General features: G+C 42.5%; 1 protein-coding gene and 1 long non-coding RNA gene across 3 annotated transcripts in view; both read right to left on the reverse strand.

The window, feature by feature from the left end:
• The window catches only part of myo15ab (myosin XVAb), a 65,395-nt gene extending 44,930 nt beyond the window's left edge, over positions 1-20,465 (reverse strand). Inside the window, exons 1-16 of the mRNA XM_014011359.1 lie at positions 18,260-20,465; positions 9,468-11,729; positions 9,244-9,363; positions 8,806-9,123; positions 8,378-8,575; positions 7,953-8,185; positions 6,210-6,603; positions 5,945-6,027; positions 4,826-4,889; positions 4,592-4,701; positions 3,968-4,042; positions 3,206-3,296; positions 3,098-3,103; positions 2,912-3,015; positions 1,614-1,677; positions 1,162-1,275 (exon numbers count right to left, since the gene is read on the reverse strand). Of these exons, the coding sequence (XP_013866813.1) occupies positions 1,162-1,275; positions 1,614-1,677; positions 2,912-3,015; positions 3,098-3,103; positions 3,206-3,296; positions 3,968-4,042; positions 4,592-4,701; positions 4,826-4,889; positions 5,945-6,027; positions 6,210-6,603; positions 7,953-8,185; positions 8,378-8,575; positions 8,806-9,123; positions 9,244-9,363; positions 9,468-11,729; positions 18,260-20,377 (6,354 nt within the window). The 5' untranslated portion in view covers positions 20,378-20,465. The remainder of the gene's footprint in view (positions 1-1,161; positions 1,276-1,613; positions 1,678-2,911; positions 3,016-3,097; positions 3,104-3,205; positions 3,297-3,967; positions 4,043-4,591; positions 4,702-4,825; positions 4,890-5,944; positions 6,028-6,209; positions 6,604-7,952; positions 8,186-8,377; positions 8,576-8,805; positions 9,124-9,243; positions 9,364-9,467; positions 11,730-18,259) is intronic.
• A 381-nt stretch (positions 20,466-20,846) lies between these two features.
• LOC106519615 (uncharacterized) overlaps positions 20,847-22,669 on the reverse strand; it is a 3,245-nt gene continuing 1,422 nt past the window's right edge. Inside the window, exons 1-3 of one of the 2 annotated variants that reach the window (XR_001310466.1) lie at positions 22,093-22,205; positions 21,092-21,227; positions 20,847-20,992 (exon numbers count right to left, since the gene is read on the reverse strand). This is a non-coding gene — a long non-coding RNA (uncharacterized LOC106519615). Of the gene's footprint in view, positions 20,993-21,091; positions 21,228-22,092; positions 22,206-22,669 lie in introns of those variants that run through there. The other variant, XR_001310465.1, reaches the window with a different exon arrangement.

Below are 22,669 nucleotides of genomic sequence, written 5' to 3' on the forward strand. Positions count from 1 at the left end.
TATTTAGCTAGCTAAATATTTAACTTAAATATTTAGGTGGCTAGCTAAATATTACATAATGACTTATTTAAAAAAAATCCATCCTCAGGAAATGCATGAAGTTATTACTTGTCATCCTAAGAATTACACAAAATGAACCCGATTCAGTGAAAACCCATCTGAATTGCAGTTTCTATATTTACATTTGTCTGAAAACAAAGGCGAAGGGGGTCTCTGCAGTCACTAAGTGGGAGTTTCATGTTTTGTGGGCGTAGTTTGTTCAAGACATGAGTGATTGGATTGACTGTTTTGAGTGGGGTTTGAAGAAGCCTGGGGCAGCTGGGGTGGTGGGGGGTGTGCAGCTCGATAGAAACGGCCAGAAAGCACCAATATTTTTAAAGATATTATTTATCATAACTCGAGACAGGAAAATGCTAGCTGTACAAGATTTGAATGTTGTACATGCGGAGAGACTGATAACAAATCAGTCAAAACTGCCCTAACCTGCCAAGAAAAATGCCACTATTTTAGAATATGAATATTGAATAATATCAGTCATTACATAAGGCAGGAAGATGCACCAAAATTAAAGTCAATAAATTGTGTTTACATTTATTTTATTATTTTATCCTGGCATTGTCATCTTGGAATATGGCTGTGCCATCGGGGAAGAAAACAATCCATTGATGGAATAACCTGATCCATCAGTATATTCAGGTAGTCAGCTGACCTCATTCTTTGAGCACATGTTGCTCTAGACCAGACCAACTGCACCAACACCAGATCATWGCAATTAGTTAAATCCAGGTGACCTTTTTTTTTTGTCCGGGCAGTGTATTTAAAGCTGCGTTGAGGACAACTAAGTTGTGTGACGTTACAGCTAATTTAGAAGTTGGTCCTCATGTCGCTGTAGACTCTGGAAAATATGATGTGCACAGACTCTGAGAACTGTTTCGGGGAAAGGCAGGAGACAGGGAGTGGAAATRAAAAATGTGTCATTTTGAGTTCACAGGCTCAGGATTTCTTGTGAAGGAATTGGAAACTTAAGTGTCTCAAACATTAGCTGTTTGAAGATTTTTTTGCTAATGAAAAAAAATTATCACTAAAGCCAGAGTATTTCCACTTTCCTAGAGTGAGCCTTTAAATATAAGCTTTCCTGAGTGACGCGTTGTGTGACTGCACCTGATTTAGATAGTAGTAGGTCTCAGCCTCCTGCAGATACAACGAGCGCTTCTCATTAGGTGGAAGACCTGCCAACATCTCATAGAAGATATGGTAGTTTCTCTCTGATTTGGCCTGTAGATGGAAACACACACACACACACACACATGAACAAGTCACGCATATGGACACATACCGACATGCAAGTAAATACACACAAAAAAAAAAAAAACACATCTCGAGCAATTTAAAGCAGTGGCTGGGAATTTGCTGAAGCAGATTCAAAGCTGCTGACAAAGAAAAATGAAACAATTTTGATGGACATAAATGAATGAAACACTTGATGGAAAGTGGACAGAATTAGATCAGGACATCTCTAATGCTTAGTGTGTGCAGTGTCTTCTTTCTCACGATGAGTCAGATGTAAGAAGACTCCAGCTGTGTGTGTTCGTGTGTGTTCTTGTGGTTTTCACCTGGAAGACAATGCGGGATTTCTCCAACAGGTATTGAGATGTTATGGCACCACTGATTACACCCCTGGTGAATAACAAACACACACATACAATGAGTTAAGTAACAGGTCCTGCATGTGTAATGTGTTCGGCTATATCAGTGTTCAAACAGAACATTATCCACTGATCTAACTGTGTTACTGGCACACACGTCCCAAAAACTGAATCTGACTCTATGACTGGTGTTTTCCAAGATGAAGTCGTTCAAGTATTTTAGTCTCTAACTTTTAGATTCAACGCAGTATTACAGTATATCGTCACCACTACTAACCAGCACTAACTCAGTCAGTTTTACAGATATTGAGCTATAGTTTTGTACGGTAGTAGCTGAGTCACGACTACACATGCTCTGAGCTTGATATGATTCAATATCACCTAGACATTATTTTTAAATTTGACCAAATCAACTTCAGTTCTGTTTTTTTCAACATACAAACTTTTAATTGAAAGGTGGATAACGATGCACATTTCGTCAAGGAATGCTAGGCCTTTATTGTTTTTAACGGACTAGGTACAGTAGAGTTCCACATTAAATGATGCTTCTTAAAGTTGGGGTATGCAAAATCATGTTATAATGTCATGATACAAGATAAGATAAGATAAGATAAGATAAGATAAGATAAGATAAGATAAGATAAGATAAGATAAGATAAGATAAGATAAGATAAGATAAGATAAGATAAGATAAGATAAGATAAGATAAGATAAAAACTTTATTGATCCCACCAAGGAGAAATTTGCACATAATGTCATTTTATATGAAATTTGCATATAATGTCATTCCCTCATCAAATATATACCCAGTGTTGGTTTGACTCATTCATGCATGTTTGAGGAATCCTTGAATCTCCTGTGGTAGCTATGTGGAGCTGCCTAAACACGTGTTGGTACAAAGCACCACCTATTTACACAAAGCTCCTCCCTAGAGCTCAGTCTGCAGCTGAGCTCCCACCCCACAGAGCACCACGCCCCCAAGCTTTGTTTTGAAGATGTGCTGAAGTGGGAGTGTGGAAAATGGTAGGAGTTTCTTAAAGAGACGGAGGCCAGTTTCAAGGCCTTTAGATGCAAATGATGTAAAGTCAAATTTATTCTTGATACTGTATATATACAGCATTTTCATAACAGCTGAAGAACTGAACACAGCTTGATTGCGGTATATAATTGAACTGTGTGCCTTGAAAATACATAAGCCCCCCATTCCACCTTTAGAAAATTAGTTTTCTTTCCTACAAACACTAGCAAAATTTCTTACTACTCACTCCTCCATGTAGATCTGTGTATATTTGCCAAAGCGCGAGGAGTTGTCRTTGCGCACTGTTTTGGCATTTCCAAAAGATTCCAGCAGGGGTGTGGCTTCGAGGATCTAACCAATCATGACACACAGAAATGTTACCAAGGCTCCAACCAACAGCAATGCTACTTCTCACGAGAGCACAACACTTTACCTGTATCTGAAAGACGATAATGCGGCAGAGGGGAAAAGAAAAAAGGCTAAACTGTTACAGTATCAAATTAAATTTATATGCCCATGTGTGCAGACACTGGGAACCTACCTGTTGTGTGATGTTGCGTTTGTGATGTATGGCTGTCAGGTAACGCAGGATCAGTTTAGTGGCTTCAGTCTTCCCAGACCCACTTTCTCCACTGAAATAACAAAAATGAGCAACATAACTTTTACAGCTCATTTTTCCTACATGTCAAGTGAACCTTTTTTAATGGGTTGTCACATAATATTTTCAAGAAATTGTAAAGAATTGTTACAGAATCTGTGATTTGACTGAAATAGGAACACTAGCAGTTAAATTAATCTTTAATTTTGCTTGTTTGTTGGTGCCATCATGTACATGTCCAAATCATTACAAATGTTTCTGTAAATATTCATGTGATGTGAAATAAATGATGCAAAGTTTATAATTTATTGTTTGCCTGAACTGCTTATTTTTGAGATTGGAATTATATTAAGTTAACAATCGACTTTGTTTTTAGCCCTGCTTGGACTAGTAGTTTGTTCGTTTAGTTTAGTTTAGTTTAGCTTAGTTTAGTTTAGTTGAGTTTAGTCAGAATTAAACACTTCTCCAAATTGAGGCTGTTCAAAGGACTTATAGTAACTCTCATAAAAACTTCATTCTCATACGATTTTATTCTCAAAATTATTCTGGCCCTAATACTCCATTATAAACAAGAATTTGAGCAGTATTAGAAAGAAACCCAGTTTTTCAAATTGTTTCGAAAACCTTTAAAATGTTGAGCTTTTCTTCAGTTTAAATACTGTTTATGAAAAACACAGCAGTATGAACAGTAAGCGTATTTCATACCTGATCACGATACACTGATCCTTTTTGGCATCCATCATGGTTGTATATGAGAGGTTAGCAATGGCAAAGAGATGACTGTAACACAATAAATCATTTGAATTAAAACATGTTCACAGGCCAGTCACTTGGGACAAACTCTGTATGACTAAGGACACTTTGCGTAAATGAATGACCAAACTCTCCTTTGGCAACCGCCCAACTCCAGTGTAACAGTAGCCTTTCACTAACACAGAGTGCTGGCATCTACACCTCTGCTTACCATGATACTAGTCCTATGAGCACAACTCACAAGCAAACAAGCTTATAACACAAGTACAACAAATATGCATGCTCTCACAAATTAAAGTTAAATGTAAAAAAACAAATAAATAACACTGTTCTTGTTTCATCTTGAACTTTAAAGGACTCAGAATTTTTTGTTTATTCTATATCTGACTTTTCTTCAACTAAATACACAAACATAGATCAATAAAATTAGATTAACATAAAATCAACAGCGCATAAAATTACAATAACTTTTAAAATATCCAATTTCTTAAGTAACAGAGTGATGGGGTAAGAAGTTAAGGCTTTCACAGGTTTGGCAAATACACACGTAAACATACTCATACTCCAAGAACTTACGGAGGATTGTCGCGCAAACCGTGGCCTTCGTACTGAAGCACCATGTCTGTGCCATAAATGTTGAGCAACTTGTAGGGGTTCACGGACACGAGGATGCTGCCTATATACGTCTAAGGAAAAAAAATCATAAAATGAGGAGGAACAGGGGAAGTAAATGAATTCACAGAGCTGGCAGCGTCTGTGACATTTGGTTATATTAGATACTTAATTTGCATATTTAGACACTCGGCATACATATACAAGTTCATGATCAAAGCGTTTCTTCAGGTTCATCAGAACTGTGGTCTCATTCAGCTCACTGAAATTAAACAGAGGAAATTAAATAAATCCAATGAGCACATATTGGCACACTCACTTTGAAAACCCAATGTTCATTAATTCTTAAAGACAATCAAGGTCTTTTTGAGCTATTAAAAATTGATGTTGAAATGGTGCAAATACAGACTGTAATTCAGGGTTTTACTCTAAATTTCGACACAGGTGCCCCTTTTTTAATAAACTACTCTAAAAATCTGCTATACACAAAGTAAATTGATAATAACAGGTAAACCAACTAGTTAGTTAAGTGATTGTTGCCACTTTTTAAACAATTGGCTTTGACTAGGCAGGAGCATACAAAGATGAGCAAGCAGAGTTGTTCCATGTGGCAGAAACCCTTTATGTCAGTCAAACAACATTTCCTGCATTTTTTGTTGTTTCTTGTAGGATCAGCAGCAACAAAGACCAAAGATTCAAGATTCAAAGTTTTTTTTGCCACTGTGTAGAGAAAATCAATGAAACCACAGCAGTAAGGTGAGTAGAGAATTATCTTAACTTATGAAAAAAAAAAAGAAAAAAAACAATGTCAAAACTACCATTGAAAATAGTAACGCTGGAATAATAAGAAAAAAAATACCTGTGCGAAACTCTACAAGGTTTCAAGCCCTCTGCTACTCAACTGGTAGCTATAATGCACCCTATTTTAAACTATTAACCAAACTTTAGTTGTTGATTTTTTCTTTTTCGTCATCTATAATGTGTATAAATAAAGAAAAGGACTGTTAAAATCACAAACCAAAATTAACAAATAAATGAACAAACTGGCTTTATACAGTATATTTGCTATTGGCTGTCTGGCTTTGTAAACACCAGCATCAGTCTTTGAAAAACCCTCGTTTGGATCTCCTAATGCTTGATGAAACATAAACTGTACAACTTGAAATGAAAGAACCCAATTAGGCTTATTTCCATTTATTCTGTATTTGACACTTCTATAACAAACTAGATAAAAATCAGAAAATTAAAAAAATTGTCATTATGAAACTGGAAAATGGAAGAGCAGTAGCTGTGTTTGTTTTGGGTAATAGTGCTTACGGGAGTTGTGTCATGTCTTCCATTCCCTCTGCCCAGCGTTGAACCCTGTGGCATGTTGTGGGCATGCTTATAATAGAGAAGATCTGGACAAACACATGTTTATCACAAAATTAGACAAACATTGATGGAATAGTTTATATGTCAAAGTCTTTGTCATGTCAAGATAATATTCACCATCAACATTTTTTAAAGTCTCAGAAAGTCTTACCAAAAATTTATTAATTCTAATTTAATTAACCACATGAATTCATGAACTTGACAGTACCTTGTCGTACCAGCTTTGACCTGGTACTCTATCCCTGCCAGGTGTCCAGTCCAGGACCTGAGACTGCCCACTGATAACCCAAGGAGTTGGTGAATATCCTTCCAACATCCCATCTTCTCTGTACATAGACCACTTTGACAAATTTTGAAGTGTCCCATGGGGCAAAATCCTCTCTGCTGACCAAACATCTTCCCCACCTTCACCTCCACCTCGGGCATTTCTGGCCCAGTGGCCAGATCGTGGCCCATACGGAGGTATTACAGCGTAGCGATGATCCTCCCCCTGGAGTCCTATTGGCACAGTGTAGGAGGCATAACGAAGATGCTGATTTTGGATGGCATCGGACAATTTTGGGTTGTGAAACCGTCGTGTAAGAAGAGAGCCATCTGGCAGCCTGTGGAACAAAGAAAAGTTCTGTTCTATAAAGAAAGCATTGCAAAGGATTCTGTTACACTGGTAAAATATGAAAAGGAAAACTTAGTCACTGTTACAAACTGTGCTTTGTCATTTTTTAACTTTTCACTGACCTGAAGGACTTTTCTCATTATGTCAGGAAAGTGTACAGAAAAGCAGTGTCAGCATCGAAAAATAAAAACTGTGATCTTGGCATTATCAAATTTAGAACAAAAGTTAGGTATTACTGTTTTACTTTTATGACTTTCTATAGTAATTGTCATATATTATGTTGTATGGTTTTAGATWGTATTTTTAACTCTTCCGCTCAGAAAAAAGTAAGTTAAGCTTATTCTGGTGCAAAGCACCTTTTCTTAATGTTTTTTTTTGTTKTTGTTGTTTGTTATTTTGCACATTGTCCCTGTTAAATAAACTATCTCAATTTCCGTCCACTTATCCGTAGTCGGGTTGCGGAGGTAACAGATCCAGGAAAGAAACCCAGACATCCCTCTCCCCAGTGACACTTTCCAGATCATCCTGAGGGACCCCAAGGTGTTCCCAGGCCAGAGAGGATACATAATCCCTCCAGTGAGTCCTGGGTCTTTCCCGGAGCGTTCTACCAGTGGGACATGCCCAGAACATCTCTAAAGAGAGGCATCAGGAGGCATCCTAATCAGATGAACCACCTCAACTGATTCCTTTTGATTTGGAGTAGGCCCTACTCTGAGCTCCCCCCAGATGACAGTGCTATCACCCTATCTCTAAGGCTGAGCACGGCCACCCTACAAATGAAGCTTATTTCAGCTGCTTGTATCCGGGATCTCGTTCTTCTGGGTCACAATCCACATCTCATGACCAAAGGTGAGGGGTGATATGTAAATAGACCAGTAAATCAAGAGTTTTGTCTTTAAACTCAGCTATTTCTTCACCAAGACTGACCAAAGCAACACTCTTGTTACTGAGGACAAGGCCCCAATCTGTTGATCCATCTCCCGCTCCATCCTACCATCACTCGTGAATAAGACACACAGATTCTTAAATTCCTCCACTTGAGGAAGAAACTCTTCCCCAACCTGGGGGAAAATAAACAAACTAAAAAAAACCTAACTAAAACTAACAAGTTCAGGAAACCAAACTCTAATTTTAATATTACACACTCATGAAACAGCCTTGTTAGAAAATGTTTTCTTTCTCATAACATACAGTTTGGAATATGACTATTACTAAAAATAAAATTGTAGTGTTGTGTTCTAAAATAGAAATAATTTGTAAAATTAGAAGTGAAACATCTTGAAAAGCCTATCTGGCCATCTCACTAGTTTCTCATTTTTATTAAGTATGGCTTTCTACCTGTAAGTGACACCACGTAGTTCTTCATTCTGCAGTGCAGAGACAAGGGTGGGACTGCTGGGTCTGCGTGCACCTGACAGTACTGAGTTTTCTGAGAGATGATAGAGACCTGCAGAACGAAGTCCCCTGTTTTGCCTAAGAGCAGATGTCAGGTTTGGCCTCTGGCCAGGAATAACCAAGGAACCATCAGGGAGTTGGTACGTTGCTTGGCGAAGGTTTTGATTCAAAAGAGCCTTTAGATGGGAGAACAAATATAACTTGTTTATTCAAAACTATAAATAMAATTCATCAATAATCTCAATAATCTATTAAAATAAATACTATTTAAGGAAACAGTTTTATTTGAACCAGGTTAGTAAAAAGGAAGAAAAAAAATCCCAAAGACGCATTGTGACAAAGTTAAAAACAATTTAACAAAGACATACTTTGGACAGGTCCGGACCAACTGGTTTCCGTGGGTCAATAAGGATGGTTCCATCTGGCAGTGTGTAAGACACACCCTTTAGATATGGATTTTGCAAGGCAGCTACCAGGTTTGGGCTCTTTGGTTTCCTTGGGTCCACAATAAGAGTTCCATCAGGAAGGGTATATGAAGCTGCTTTCAAGGCTGGGTTACTGAGCGCCTGTGGGAACAGCTGGTTTTAATTAGCTTCACAAAATATTTTCCAAGTGCAACTTAGGCAAAAGATTAATAAAACATCTGATTAAATTAGCAATAGTTGCAAAACTAAATAATTGTATGAAAAGATTTCAAACCTTTATAGTTGTATATTCAGTCCTACCTAAACTAAGAAGCAGAATAAAAATGTAAAAAAATTTAGAAAAATGCAATAAATCTGGATTTATAATTAACCTTAGCCAGATTTGGTGACACTGGCGTATTGGGGTTTCGAACCCCATCTGGCAGTGTGAAGGAGGTGTTCATCAGGGAGGAGTTTCGAAGGGCATTAGACAGATCTGGAGAGGCAGCTTTCCTTGGATCGATAATGATAGTGCCATCCGGGAGAGTGTAAGAGGCACTCCTCAGGTAAGGATTCTGAAGTGCTGCTGCAAGGTTGGGGGATTTTTCTGTCTTAGGATCAATCACAATGGTACCATCGGGAAGGGAATAGGAAGCTTGGCGTAGAGCAGGGTTGTTTAAGGCACTGGCAAGGTTTGGGGAAATAGGATGCTAAACAAAGAACATATTATTTAGTTTTAACTATTAGATGATTACAAATTTACTGAACAAAGAATTGCATAAAGTCAAAAGCAAACTAAATGAAAAGTAATAGAAAAGTTGTGAGATTACTTGCTGTCTGGGATCTCTAATGGTACCATCAGGAAGCGTGTATGAAGCAGACTTGAGATACTGGTTTTGAAGAGCTCCAGAGAGATTGGGTGACATTGGTTTCTGAAGTGCACGAGGGTCCTGTTTGGATGGAGTCATGTAAGAGAGCAAAACTGTTATTCTGAAATTTTCCATTATGTATAGAAACATAGCAGATTACTTGACAACACTCCTTTTATACATACCCTAATAACAGATCCATCAGGCATGATATATGAGGCACCACGGATTTGCTGGTTTTGCAATGCATGGCCAAGCATTGGGGAGGAACGTGGATCGGTATAAGGGGACATCAAAGTTCCATCTGGCAGACGGTATGATGCCTGCATCAATTGCGGATTTTGAAGGGCACTTCCCAATATTGGTGAAGAGGGTGACTGAGGTCCCTGTAAGGACTGTCTGAGTTGCACAGGTGTTTGAAAAGAGGCTTGGCGGAGGTTAGGATTCTGCTGGAGTGCACTGTGGAGCTGAGGCATAGTTGGTGAATAAACATTACGGCGTTGCATCATAGGAGATTTAAATGTAGACATGTTCTGCAAATCTGTTCGAGTTTGCAAAGCATCGTGGAGCAGTGGTGCTGGGCCAGGCTCTGAGATGTAGTCATATGGAGTAATGACAGTTGGTCCATATGGTGAATGTAACTGTGGAGTTTGATAAGAAGCCATACGTCTTACTGCTTGACCATGTCTCATGGCTCCAGAAAGCATCGGAGATGAGGGTACAGATTGGGCATAAGGAGACTGTGGTCTTTGAAGTGAAGATACATAGGATGCATCTCTCACCATCTGATTTTGCAATGCTCCAGAAAGCATTGGAGATGAGGGTACAGATTGAGCATAGGGAGACTGTGGCCTCTGAAGTGAAGATACATAGGATGCATCTCTCACCATCTGATTTTGCAGTGCTCCAGACAGCAGTGGAGATGAGGGTACAGGTTGAGCATAAGGAGACTGTGGCCTCTGAAGTGGAGAAACAAAGGATGCTTCTCTCATTGCCTGATTTTGGAGAGCTCCAGAAAGTACTGGCGAAGGAGGGGGCAGAGGGTGCTGGTAAAGTGACACTGGCCTCTGCATTGGGGGAGAATAGGCTTGGTTTGGCATAAGACCAGGGGACAAAGAAACATCAGGCTCTACAAATTCTGCAGTCATCTCACCCATGCCTACCATTTGGGATACCTCTGGTCCAAGGGGAGATGAGAAAGAATCCGGTGGGATACTGTGACTAGGTAAAGAACGAGGTAACATGGGAGAAGAAGGTGCAACAAACTGAGGTGAGTGTTCAATGTAAGGGTCAGCATGTGAACCTGGGGAATACGAGTGGCGATGCAATCGTGGAGAGAGGCGTGGAGATGCACTGCGTGGCATGTGTTTAATGGAGAGCTGTGGTGAGGCAGAAGGCATACTTCTTATGGATTGCTGGGCCATAAGGGGGCGCCCTCTAGCTATGGGACGAAATGGAAGTCGTCCAGACTCTCTCCTTTGAAGGGGAGYACGATGAACCATATGAGGAGAGTGGAGAGGAGAGGAATGGAGGGAAGAGTCTATAGTAAGAACAGAAGATCTGTTACTTCTTAAAGAGGATGCACGAAACGGACGCACATTCTGGGTAGGTGGAGGCACTGGTCGCCCTCTGAGACCCATGGGGGAGGGTCTTACTGTACCTAAAGGGACATTTCCTCCCATCCTAGGCCTGGCCAGCGGTGTGGGGTCCCTTAACAGCCGAGTTGAGCGTCGAGAAAGGGTAGGAGAAGATGGAGTAGGCCGAGGCCCTGCAGGGGATAAACTTTGACGTGACGGAGATGGGGATGGTCTTCTGCTGAGCTTTGGAGAACGAGGTGGCGACTGATGACCAGGGGAGAGGGGAGGAGAAGAGAATTCTTGCATCTTTCGCTCTCCAAATGGACTTCGGGGAGGAACTGGTGATGGCTGAGGACTTCGCATCCTCATTGACATGCGGGGGGATGAAGGTGGAGAACCACGCCTCATTGATGCCCTAGGTGAGGTTGGAGGACTACGACGAACCATGGAGGCACGAGGAGAGTGCGGTGGTGAGGATCTTCGAGCCAGGGGAGAAAGTGACCTCTGAGGCTGCATTCGTTGATTGACAAGTGGGGATGCCAAGGGAGAGACAGGAGGTAAACTCTGTCTAGAAATAACAGATGGAGGCCTTTGGCCATTAATAAACCCATTCATCATAGGCTGTGGAGAGGGACTACGTCTGTGTGCAAACATAGAAGGGGCCTGTGGTGAAGCAATGATGGAGGAATGGCGTTGCATCTGTGGAGAGGGCAAGATAACAGATCGACGAGATGGAGTTGGAGAAGGTTGTACGCGGCGTACAGAAAGGGGGGACATGGTCGCATGCTTAATGATCATGGCTGTTGGTGTTGGGATTGATGGGAGATTGGGATTTTGTTGTTGTGACATCATCATTGGGTTTGTTGCAATCTGCAGCATGAGAAAGGTGTAAAACAAACATTTAGMTGGTAAGAAATATGAAAGTGATTATTTTATATTGTTCAAATGTGCTGTTCTAGATTTAAAACAATTTAACTTGGATATAGCATTCTGTGACAAAACCTTAATATGTCTTCACAGAGAGAACCAGACACTTTTAAACTATTAGTTTCCTTTTGGTCAGTACACTTGGTACAACACATGAGTATGGGGATTTTGCCCTCGTAAGACCAACCTGAAGAAGTTTCTTTCAACATGACTGTTAAGGCCAATGAGATTGCTGCATGCATCTCCAGGGGGCCCCACCCTCCTGTATATAAGATGTTGCACAGTCTCATTTCCTCAATCTTTTTGTACTTCACCTCGCTTTAACCTGCTAACAGATCTCTTGTAGCTGACTTAACTGACCGATCGGAGTTGAGCTAGCTCCCTGCCCAGGTCATCACTACAAGTGGTTCTGTACCTTTGCTGGTTTAGCCTGCTGGCCTGCAACACCCATTTAGCATAGCTAATGGCAAATTATTTCTGCTTCACTGACTTCTGACTTGTTTAGCTTGCTAACTAGCATGATTCATTCACCCTGGTTTAGCTTGCTAACGCGGGAAAACCTCTTAGCAGAACAACATCATACTTTGTCTGTTTAGCTTGCTAACTGACACACTACCACTCTTCTGCCGTTTTAATGGTGCCAGAGAAGAGTAAGACAGGACTCCCAGCCCCTAGCAAGTCTAGCAAGGCTGCGAGCCTGGGTTCACGCGCGTGTCCGAGCGCTTGTGGTTTTTTCCTGTCGGAGAAGGATACCCACGACACTTGTCCAGTGTGTCTCGGCATGCTGCATGTGAAAGCTGCACTTGCTAACCCGGAGTCATGTGCGCACTGTAGCCGACTCCATAAGTTGACCTGGAAAGGCGGGTGGAATTCCTCACTAAGTTACTGGGAAATTCAACCGCAGCCAGGGACCCGCTGCTGTCCGAGACCCTCGAGCCAACCGAAGAGTTGGAACTCAAGGAGACCGAGGACGCCGCTTCAGCACCATCTTGGGRCGAGCAAATGGATGAGATCCTCCCCGCCGAGGACGTGGAGGAGGACCTGACTGGGTTCAACATGCAGACTAGGCTGCTGGCGGATGACGAAATCTCTCTGGTGGCCTCTGGTGGTCTCTCAGAGGAGGAAACYGGTGAAGGGTGGGAGGCTGAGAAGCTGTCTCAGGAGGCAGTGGAAACACCTGCCGAAGCGGGTGGATTCACCTCAGCCATGTTCGAGTTGTGCCGCAGRGCGGCCGAGCGTCTCTACTTGCCGTGGCCGGCCCCGCCGCCGCTTCAATGCCAGACAAGACTAGCTGGTAATTATTTTCTTACATAAGCTACCCATTTTTCGGGACTACTTGACGGAGCTGACGCGGTCCTGGGCGTCCCCCAAGGCCCTACTGTCACTACCTTTTGCCCAGTTCCTGGACCTGGAGGACATGGAACCAGCGGGTCTGGCACAAATCCCTCCAATGGAGGAAACACTGGTGGCTCACTTGGCTCCCAAGTCAAACACGTTGTCAAGCAAACCATCTCTCCCCAGTAAGCAGTGTCGGTTTTCCGCCGCGCAGCTGGAGAAAATTTACAGCGCCCAGGTATTCTATGCGCGCGCACTAAACACTGCCTCCGTTCTACAGGCATGCCAGGCAGAGTGGCTACAGGAGCTGCAAGAGACACTACAAAATGGGGAAAGCTCCAAGAGACTTCTGGACGAGGTCCGTAGGACGGCGGATTTTATTCTCAGGCTGTCCAGCATAGCAGCGGTTGCGCTGGGAAAAGGCATGTCAGAGGCTGTGGTCGCCCAGCGGCACCTGTGGCTCACACTCATGGAGTTGCCAGAGGGCCAGCGCTCGAAGTTTCTCCATCAGGCTGTCGAGGCTACAGGACTGTTTGGACAAGCTCTGGAAAAGATCCAGACCTGCTGTGATCAAAGAAGGAAACAGGAGGACGCCCTGCGACTGGGGATGCCCAGACGCCAGTACTCTCAGTCCAGAGCCCCCAGTGATCACAGAAGCACGCCTCAGCGTCAGCACTCCCCGTCCCGACGTCCTGCACAGAAAAGGCCTTCGCCCGAGTCTGAACCACAACAGCTACTTTTCCCTGCAGCTCAGCGAGGGCGTCCACAACCCAGGCAGCCTGCATGGTCCAAGCACTGCTTTGTCCCAAAGCAGGCAGGGGTACCAAAACCCTCATCAGTGGTGAGGTAGAAAAAGCAACAGTGGGCCTAGCTTCACAGCTGAAAGACAAAATTAGAGCTGTTCCACCCACCGTGAAAAAGGAAAGCTCCGCAGATACAGTCTGCATCAGAGTCAAAAAGACCCCGATTAAGTGGACTAATGTGCACAACCACACCACGCACGCACACACACACTCCCCACTTACTGTATGTGTTTTTGGTGCAATAAGAGGAAAATTCCGTCCTCAAGCACCGGGGATAATAAAGACAGAATGCCGTGTTCACACTGCTTTGTCACTGTTTTCAGAAATAAAGGACGATTTTTGTCCCCATTTCACAAAAACACTGAAAATAAAGGAGAGAGCGCACTGAGAAATGGAGCCAAACACTCTGCCCCTCTCAAAACTATGCTCAGTAGAGGGTGCAATGAACTCACAAATAAACATGCCGTTGAGGCTAAGTTCCAGAGCCGAAGCTTGGCGCGCATGCGTACCATCGCAATGGATCATGGGAATTGTAGTTCCGGGCTACAGGTTGCAATTCAGCAGACCTCCTCTGTCATTAAGGGGAGCCACGCTGTCAAAAATAAAACCGCATCTTGCCCTGGTCCTCAGGGAAGAGATTCGCACACTTCTAGCAAAGAAAGCGATAAAAATYGTCCCTCCACAGGACTCAGACAGCGGTTTTTACAGCTGCTATTTTGTTAACCCGAAAAAAGACGGGGGTCTCCGTCCTATACTGGACCTGAGACAGTTAAACAAAAGGCTGAGAACATTCAAATTCAGAATGTTAACTTTGTGACACGTAATGCAGTCAGTAAGACAAGAGGACTGGTTTACATCAGTGGATCTGAAAGATGCGTATTTTCGCATCTCGATCCAACCCAAACACAGAAAATATACAGTATGTGCTTTGCCTTCGAAAGCGTACGAATATCAAGTCCTGCCATTCGGTTTATCCCTGGCACCTCGAGTATTTACAAAATGCCTCGAGGCAGCACTAGCACCAGTCAGGGCCCAGGGCATCAGAACCCTGGACTACCTGGACGRTTTATTAATTCTGGCGGACTCTCCTCATCAGGCCAGTGCGCATACAGCTCTGCTGATGTCGCACCTTCAGTCTCTGGGGTTTGTTATAAACAAAGAAAAGAGCCAACTGATCCCCAGTCAGAAAATCTGTTATCTGGGATAGTCAATTTTGTTCGTGTCTGAAAAAAATCTTAGAATACRAAAACATTGGTGAATGCCACTAATTCTCCTAAATCACTCGCACACACAACTTAAGAACAAATCTGTGCGTACGAACGGTTCTTGCATGAGGCCCAATGATCCTAGTGGCTCCCCGGTGGCCCCAGAAAGCCTGGTTTGCATAAATTGTCTCACTACTGGATGGGAAGCCATGATGTCTCCCCATGTGCAAAGATCTCCTGACCCAAGCGCATGGGCAGATTTGGCAGCCCCGCCCACAGATCTGGAACCTGTGGGCCCTGGCCCCTGAGAGGGAAAAACTGATGGCTACAGGCCTCCCTGGTAATGTGGTGAGCACGATTAAGTGCGCCAGAGCCGAGTCCACTCAAAACGTTTACACAATTATGTGGCGTGTTTTTGAAACTTAGTGTCTGGAAAGAAACATTGTTCCTTTTCTCAGCACCATAGCTGAAGGTTCTCACATTTTTTCAGGAATTGCTGGAGAAGAACCGTTCTTTCTCCACAATAAAAGTTTATTTGTCGGCCATCTCTGCCTGTCATGGAGTTTGGAACGGAAAGTCTCCCGGTTCTCATCCTCTGGCGGTACGGTTCATGAAAGGTATTTTATGTAAAAAACACCAGGTAGGACACTGGCGCCACAGTGGGACATGTCATTGGTGTTAGAAGCGTTGTGTGAAGCACCCTTTGAACCTTTAGAGTCAGTCAATGTGAATATTTTATCATATAAAACAGCATTTCTTCTAGCGCTTTGCTCAGCCAAACACATGAGCAACATGCACGCGCTTTTGGTTCACCCTTTGTGCACCMAGTTTGTGCATGATGGTTCAAGAGTGATTTTACGTCCCAACCCGGCAAATGTTCCCAAAGTMCCATCTTTGTCTCATAAAAGCCTTTCCTTTGAAATATCGGCTTTTCCGCCATCACCAGTGACAACCGCAGAGCAGAGGCTCATTAGCGTGCTCTGCCCCGTGCGCGCACTGCGTATTTATATTGAACGAACATGAAGCTGTCGAAAAATGGATYAGCTATTTGAGTGCTTAGCTAAGCCGGTGACAGGAAACGCTCTGTCTAAACAACGCCTTTCTAACTGGGTGGTGGAGGCAATTTCAAGAGCATATATCTCTAAGGGTAAACAAACACCCTGCGGTGTACACGCCCACTCTACCAGAGGTATGGCCACCTCATGGGCTCTATTTAAGGGAATCCCAGTAGCAGACATTTGCGCTGCTGCGAACTGGGCGTCTCCCAATACGTTCATAAGATTTTACAGCCTGGATGTTACCACCAGTGACGTCACCCAGGCTGTTCTTTCAGCACAAGTTTGAGATATCCACTGTTGCCTGTATCAGGCTAATTCTCTCTCTGCATATGCATCTCAGGGCGTGATTGTAGATCCCCATACTCATGTGTTGTACCGAGTGTACTGACCGAAAGGGAACTGGAGGTTACGAATGTAACCAATGTTCCCTGAGGGAGGGAAATGAGGAACAACACAAGTYGGCCCCTCAATGCCACCTAAGCTCGGCGAAATGCTTTGCAGATTGAGGAAATGAGACTGCGCAGCATCTTATATACAGGAGGGCGGGGCCTCCTGGAGATGCATGCAGCAATCTCATTGGCCTTAACAGGCGTGTTGAAAGAAACTTTTTCAGGTTGGTCTCGCGAGGGCGCAATCCCCATACTCGTGTTGTACCTCGTTTCCCTCCCTCGGGGAACATTGGTTACTTTCATAAYCTCCAGATCATGCACACAAATTGTTGGGAGTTGCACTGCAATGTTCTACTTGAAAAGGGAACGTTGTAAAGGTACAGCTTCTGAACAACTCTGATTTTTTCTGAGGTCCTGTCATGCTCTGATCCTCCAACCCATTCTCACTCCCAAGTTGTCACATATTGACGCTTTTCCAAGGTTCCCACTGCGTCTGATTTTGACGCGTCAGGTAGGCCTCAGTTTTTGACGAGATGGGGCGGAATCTGTTGCCATAATTTTAGAAAGTGTAGAAAATGCACAAAAACTATTGTCCCAAAGCCTAAAATTAGCTTTATTCACTTTAGGTATCCTGTCCCTGACCCTAGTACTTAAAATTAACCATTAACCCTGATACCTAAAATTAACCATTTTTAGAAAAAATAGGAAACTCACGTCAACTGCGTGTTCCAAAGCCTAAAATTACCTAAGATTCGCTGTAGATATCCTATCCCTGACCCCAGTACCTAAACTTAACCATTAATCCTGATCTCTCATGTTAACCTCAGACCCCCCGACACAAAGACCCCTGGTGGTGCAACCCGGAAAAACTGCGAGGGGGTCACCCGACGCGTCAAAATAAGACGCAGAGGGAACTTTGGAAAAGCGTCAATACGTTGACGAGTCGGGAGTGAGAATATGTTACAACCTCATCAGTCCAAGTATTGCCGGGACTTTCTACTGACATCTCAAAAGGTACACACTGCTTTGAGTAGTAATGTCTGGCATGAAACAGTAGGATTGAAAAAAAAATAGATTCTTAACTTAAATGCAATTTGTGCATTTATGCTCAGCCTGCACTACATCATTTGTAAAAACTTAACAAGATAGTATAGAATTTTTACATTTACACTAGAGCTAGTCAACTAAATGGATCAGAGGGTCACAGTAACTGAAAGCTAACAGCTAATGGGCCAGATATTCAGCAATAATAGTCATTACATAAAATCTAGTTTTATCTTAAATGAACATATTAACAAGCGGACTGAGTTTTATAGCCCTGTCATTAATTATCTTTAACAAGATCACAGAAATATTTGTCATTTCATATATTCAAATCTTTCTTTCACAGATGTTTGTATCAAATTTAAAATCTGTTTTAACTTAAATGAATTCATCAATGAGCAAGAATTCATCAATCAACCGCTCAATTGCAGGCTGGGTGAGGTCTGCCAGTTAAATAGCCCTACTTTAAACWGTTAGGACATCTTTGGTTTAAAACATTTACAAATTATTCATTTACTTTACCACCAATTCCTCATTATTTATGAATTTCTTGCCTGAAACACAACAGTACAATCTTGCCAGATATACTATACTATCCCATATTCTGGAGTAGCAATGAAACACTTGAGTTAGAGTTACCTGTGGAGGAATTGTTTGTGGCGTCATCTGCTGCTGTTGAAACAGTTGCTCTGACATCATCTGCTGCTGTGGGGACATCAATTGCTGGGACATAAACTGCTGCTTTGGGGTCATTGTTTGATGGGGCATAAACTGCTGCTCTGGGGCCATCCTTTGCTGGGGCATCAATTGCTGCTCTGGGCTTATCATTGGTTGGGGCATAAATTGCTGCTCTGGGGCCATTATTTGCTGGGGCATGAATTGCTGCTCTGGGCTCATCATTGGTTGGGGCATAAATTGCTGCTCTGGGCTCATAATTGGTTGAGGCATAAATTGCTGCTCTGGGCTCATCATTTGCTGGGGCATGAATTGCTGCTCTAGGCTCATCATTGGCTGGGGCATAAATTGCTGCTCTGGGGACATAATTTGTTGGGGCATAATCTGCTGCTGTGTTGACATCTGTGCTGACATAATCTGGGAGGACAAATTGTTTTCTTGTTGAAACATCATTTGTTGTGGTGATGACATTTGTTGTGGTGATGACATCAACTGATGTGTAGACATGAACTGTTGTTGAGGGGACATCACTGGAGATGGTTGTGAAGACATCATCATTTGTTGATGTGGTGACATTGGCATTTGCTGCTGGAGCGACATTGTGTCTCCAGGCAAAAATGGTGCAAGAGGAATCTGGTCTTCGTATTGAATGTCTGACATGTCTTCAAATTCTGGATCAGGTGGTAATGTCGGTGGAGGCGGTAAAGGAACATCTAGACGCTCTTTCCCAAATAGGCGCACTTGAGGTCTAGGAACTCTAAATGTAATGTCTCCTTGCTGAAATCTACCAGTGGCATCCCCACTTTGATGAATTAGATTTGCATATTGGTTCCCATTTAGCCCCTCGACATGATCTAGTCCTTGCCCTGCATACCCAAAGACCTGTTGGCTCCCAGGTGGGAATCCTATTGTTTGCTGGGAGTTTAGGTCTTGATAGGACATGCCAGCATCACTATAGTCAAGCTGAATATTTGGTGGAAGACCGCCATTCATCCCCATGGTTGCTGTATAAGGAGTCTCATAATAACCTAATTGTCCAATGTCAGAATAACCCATCTGACTCTCTCCGAAGTACACTCCCTGAGCATTTTCATCATAATAAACCTGACCTCGAGGGTCCAGGAAACCATCTGTCTGACCTCCATACATCTGTCCCTCACCCATTGATGCATAGTAGTCCAGAGCCTCACCACCATACGTTGCTTGTTGTTGCTGGTATCCCAAATAATTTGCTTCCTGGTTATCATAGTACCCCTGGGCAGAAGAGTAAGGGTTATTAGGATCATAAAACTCATCTTCATAATATTCTAGATTTGGATCATAGAATCCGTCTTCCTCATAGTACCCTAGATCTTGATAGTCTGCACCTCCTGTCCCATTTTCATAGTAACCAAACTGACCCTGGCTTCCATATGCTCCATCTACTCCATAACCTCCGTAGCCATCATCATATCCTCCATAACCTTTGTGATCATATCCATGCATATCCTCCTCAAACTCATAGCCATTGTTGTGATAACCATGAAGAAACCYTCTGGAGCTGGACTGTTGCATGTTTGATCTACGACGCCCAAAGCCATGACGTTCTTGCATTTTAGTAGAAAGAAAACGTTTGGTCAGCCAATTAGTCACTGCTGCAACCTTACCCAACAACATGCTACTGTTCTTGAAGTCATCAGCAGGTCCAGAGCTATCTTTCCTTTTAAATAAACCTTTGAAGAATCCCCCTTTTTTCTTAGAGCCTCCTCCTCCCAATCGAAGTAACATGTACGTTGGTTTTTTCCCATCATTTGCTGCTGCTGCCTTCTCTTTGGCCTCCTTCTCCTTTTTTTTCTTCTGGCTGGACTTAAACCTCATCATGAACCGAGAGGCATTTTTCATTACAGATTTGCGGCGTTTCTTTTTAGCAACACGGCTCTTTCTTCTCCCCAAGCCAAGGAACAAACGTGATGTACTTTTCAGCTTTTTGACGCTTCTTCTCCGCCTTTTGAAGCCAGAAAACTTCATGAACATTCTGGACATGTTCTTCAGACCTTTTTTGGGTATTTCTCTTTGTGGAACCTGTGGAGTTTCCTCTTTCATTTTAGCCTTTTTCTTTTTTGCATCATCAGATTTTCCACCTTTGTGGTGTCGATCATCTTTAGATTTCTTTTTGGATTTACCATGACCATCTTCATCTTCATAATCCTCGTCATACTCATCTTCATCATCCTCATCCTCTTCAGAGTCATCTCGTTTAGACTTTCCCCCTTTTTTTCCTTTACCCCCCTTGCCCCCGCGCCCCCTCCTGTCATCTTCTGAGTCTTCTTCTTCATCACTAAACTCTTCCTCCTCTTCTTCATCACTCAGTGGCTCTTCCTCTTCAGATTCTACTTTCTTACCTTTCCCTTTGTCTTTTCCTTTTTTCCCATCATCCTTCCCCTTAGGTGGCTCCTCCTTTCCTTTCTTTCCCCCTTTCTTATCATCCTTTCCTCCTTTCTTGTCATCCTTTCCTCCTTTCTTGTCATCCTTTCCGGTTTTTTTGTCATCTTTTCCTCCCTTTTTGTCATCCTTCCCTTTCTTTTCCTCCTCTTTCTTTTTTTCTGRTTCAGCTTTACCACCTTTCTTTGTGTCCTTTTTAGCGTCTTTCTTGCCAGGCATTTTGACAAGTGGCTAGAAGCACACCATGTTGCTTGTACAGGATGCAACACAGCTGACCTTTGAACACAGAAAATAACTTGTATCGTGTTTGTAAAGCAGCCATGCAGATAATTTCATTACTATATAAAACATGTTAAAATATGAATGGCAACAAACCTTTAAAAAGAGTTTTTGTTGTTGATTTGCCTGTATGCTTTTGCCTCAGAACTATAGGAAGGTTCAGTATTAGAGTGATAAGTCCATCTGGTCCAAGCAGCTCTACACTGCTCAAATTTGGTCCCCATGAAGACTCCTGCCCAAATGTGTAAAGGTTAATGTCACAAATCTTTTAAAACAAACACATTTAAAAACAATGATATATTTCACTCTAGTATTAACATAAGTCAGGAACGATGGCAAACTGCCATGATTATTGAGTACACTTTAGTGTTAATGTTTTACACACAGTAATTCCATCTTACACACCATAACTTATACCCAATCCTTATTTAAACCCCACTTTCTAGCTGTAAAATCTGTTCAGAGTTTCTACTGATGTGTCTTGAACATCTATTTCAGGGTGAGTGTACCTTACTCCAAACTCTCAAATTTCTTTTCAGCAATCTCTAAGAAGTACCAAGAAGTACAATGACATATACAATTCTTCTCATACGTCCTTCTCATTCCATGGCAGCCCTACTGCTAGCTTTAATTTTAGGATGCTAAATGAACCAGAGATTGAAACACACACACAAAAAAATCTGCAAATTCATTAGTAGTTTTGTATGCTCAAACATGGCTACAGATATTACGAAAGAGATTAATATGAGTTTTACTAAATTCCCCTCTGTAGGTTCCCTGGTATTTGATTTCAACAAAAAACATATTAACACCAAAGATATGCAGTACAGTTAGTCCAGCTCAAACTCTACCCCGTCGGTGGTTCAGTCTTTCTCCTGCAGGTTTGTAGTCAAACTCAATTTCTTGTGACGGCGAAGCCAAACTAATTTCCAAAGACAATTTTCCATCACAGTCCCCTCTGTTTCAGTGACAAACAGCACTGAAGAAAAATTGTTGCTTTTGTGGATGGATTCTGCAGTCTTCAAAACTCTTGTGACCTGACTATTTTCTTGAAGGTTCAAAACAAACAAAAAAGAAAAAAGGAAAAAATAACAAACCTCTAGGTTGGTGTTGATGTCACAATGAGCTTCTTCCTCTGACCTACTATCTCCTCTGCTGCTCACTACAACACTTTTCCTCACTCAACAAGGCATTTTGTTCACCCTGCCCTTCTCAGAACGAATGATACATTGTGCGTTTGTGTGTGTGTGTGAGTAAATGTGTGACAGGAGGAGGAACAAAAGGGCAGATGAATCGCGCTTGCATGTGTGTAAGTCTGTGTGTGTGGACAGTTCCTTGTGTCACGTCATAGAAGGAGTCTTCGTCTGGTTCCACAGGTGAAATGTGAGATCTCAGAGAGGCCGATGGGGTGCGGCATAAATAATACAAAAGGTCCAGAAAGAGACACGAAGAAAAAGACAGACAGACATGAARAAAATCCTGACTGGCAGTATGAAGCCAATGAATATCCAACAACCTCAAATATATTTTGTGTGCACCAGAGAAGTTGCTTCTAAACAGCTGGCAGCCATCTGTTCTGAAACCTGCTCTTCCTCTTTTTCCAGCGTGATAAATATTGGCAGGTGCAAGAATGTTAATGGATTTGTTTACATACATATAGATATTGTATATATA

This window comes from Austrofundulus limnaeus, unplaced genomic scaffold, assembly GCF_001266775.1.
Source record: "Austrofundulus limnaeus strain Quisiro unplaced genomic scaffold, Austrofundulus_limnaeus-1.0 Scaffold80, whole genome shotgun sequence".
NCBI lineage: Eukaryota > Metazoa > Chordata > Actinopteri > Cyprinodontiformes > Rivulidae > Austrofundulus > Austrofundulus limnaeus.